The sequence below is a fragment of the Etheostoma spectabile genome, chromosome 24 (genome assembly GCF_008692095.1).
Source record: "Etheostoma spectabile isolate EspeVRDwgs_2016 chromosome 24, UIUC_Espe_1.0, whole genome shotgun sequence".
In the NCBI taxonomy this organism is placed as follows: Eukaryota; Metazoa; Chordata; class Actinopteri; order Perciformes; family Percidae; genus Etheostoma; species Etheostoma spectabile.
The window spans coordinates 15,687,516-15,688,147 of record NC_045756.1 but is presented as its reverse complement, the minus strand read 5'-3'; the positions used below and the strand labels follow the sequence as shown (position 1 = coordinate 15,688,147).

The 632-nt window shown below is 44.8% G+C and overlaps 1 protein-coding gene and 1 pseudogene across 1 annotated transcript in view; both read right to left on the bottom strand.

Moving 5' to 3' along the window:
- Nucleotides 1-632, bottom strand: part of LOC116673702 (gastrula zinc finger protein XlCGF8.2DB-like) — a 325,201-nt pseudogene that overhangs the window by 12,851 nt on the left and 311,718 nt on the right.
- LOC116673715 (NACHT, LRR and PYD domains-containing protein 12-like) overlaps nt 1-632 on the bottom strand; it is a 6,600-nt gene that overhangs the window by 797 nt on the left and 5,171 nt on the right. Inside the window, 2 exon segments of the mRNA XM_032505950.1 lie at nt 1-7; nt 632. The exon segment at nt 1-7 is cut by the window's left edge and continues 797 nt beyond it; the exon segment at nt 632 is cut by the window's right edge and continues 50 nt beyond it. Of these exon segments, the coding sequence (XP_032361841.1) occupies nt 1-7; nt 632 (8 nt within the window).

Below are 632 nucleotides of genomic sequence, written 5' to 3'. Positions count from 1 at the left end.
CAGACATCTGATGGAGAGAACAAGACACAATACAGCTGCAGGTTATCATCTGATGATTATTAACAACTTTACTCGGGTGCGCTGCTAGATGGGTGGCAGTGAAGGTCAGGGGCTTGGGCAGACAATACCCGGGCGGCAGAGGCTTGCTCCGGGGACTTGGAATGTCACCTCTCTGTGGGGGAAGGAGCCGGAACGTGTGCGGGAGGTGGAGCGCAACCAGTTAACAGTTAGCTGACACCATTGCCAAATGTCCCGGTAGCTGAGAGTGTGAAAATTTCTTTTAAAAGCCCAATAGGCTAATAATTATGAGTTGTTTATAAATGGGGTGGAGGATGAAGAACAAGAACTTTGACTACAGAATTATGTTGTAGTGACCTGCACTGTCACTGAAAAACACAAACCTCTGTTTAGTGATGTTAAGTGACTGCAGGGTTGAAGGAGATTTGACAGCTGTTAAGTTTCTCCCATTAAGGGAGAAATTAATGCCTCCACTGAAAGAGGGGTCTGTAATGTACTAAGTCTTTGCCTAAATAGACATTGCCTAAATAAAGCTAACTGGCTTTAAGCTGGTTTTTGTTGACCAGTGCCAGATGTGAAAAAACTCTAGCTGGCTCTCAAACTTTAAACACACT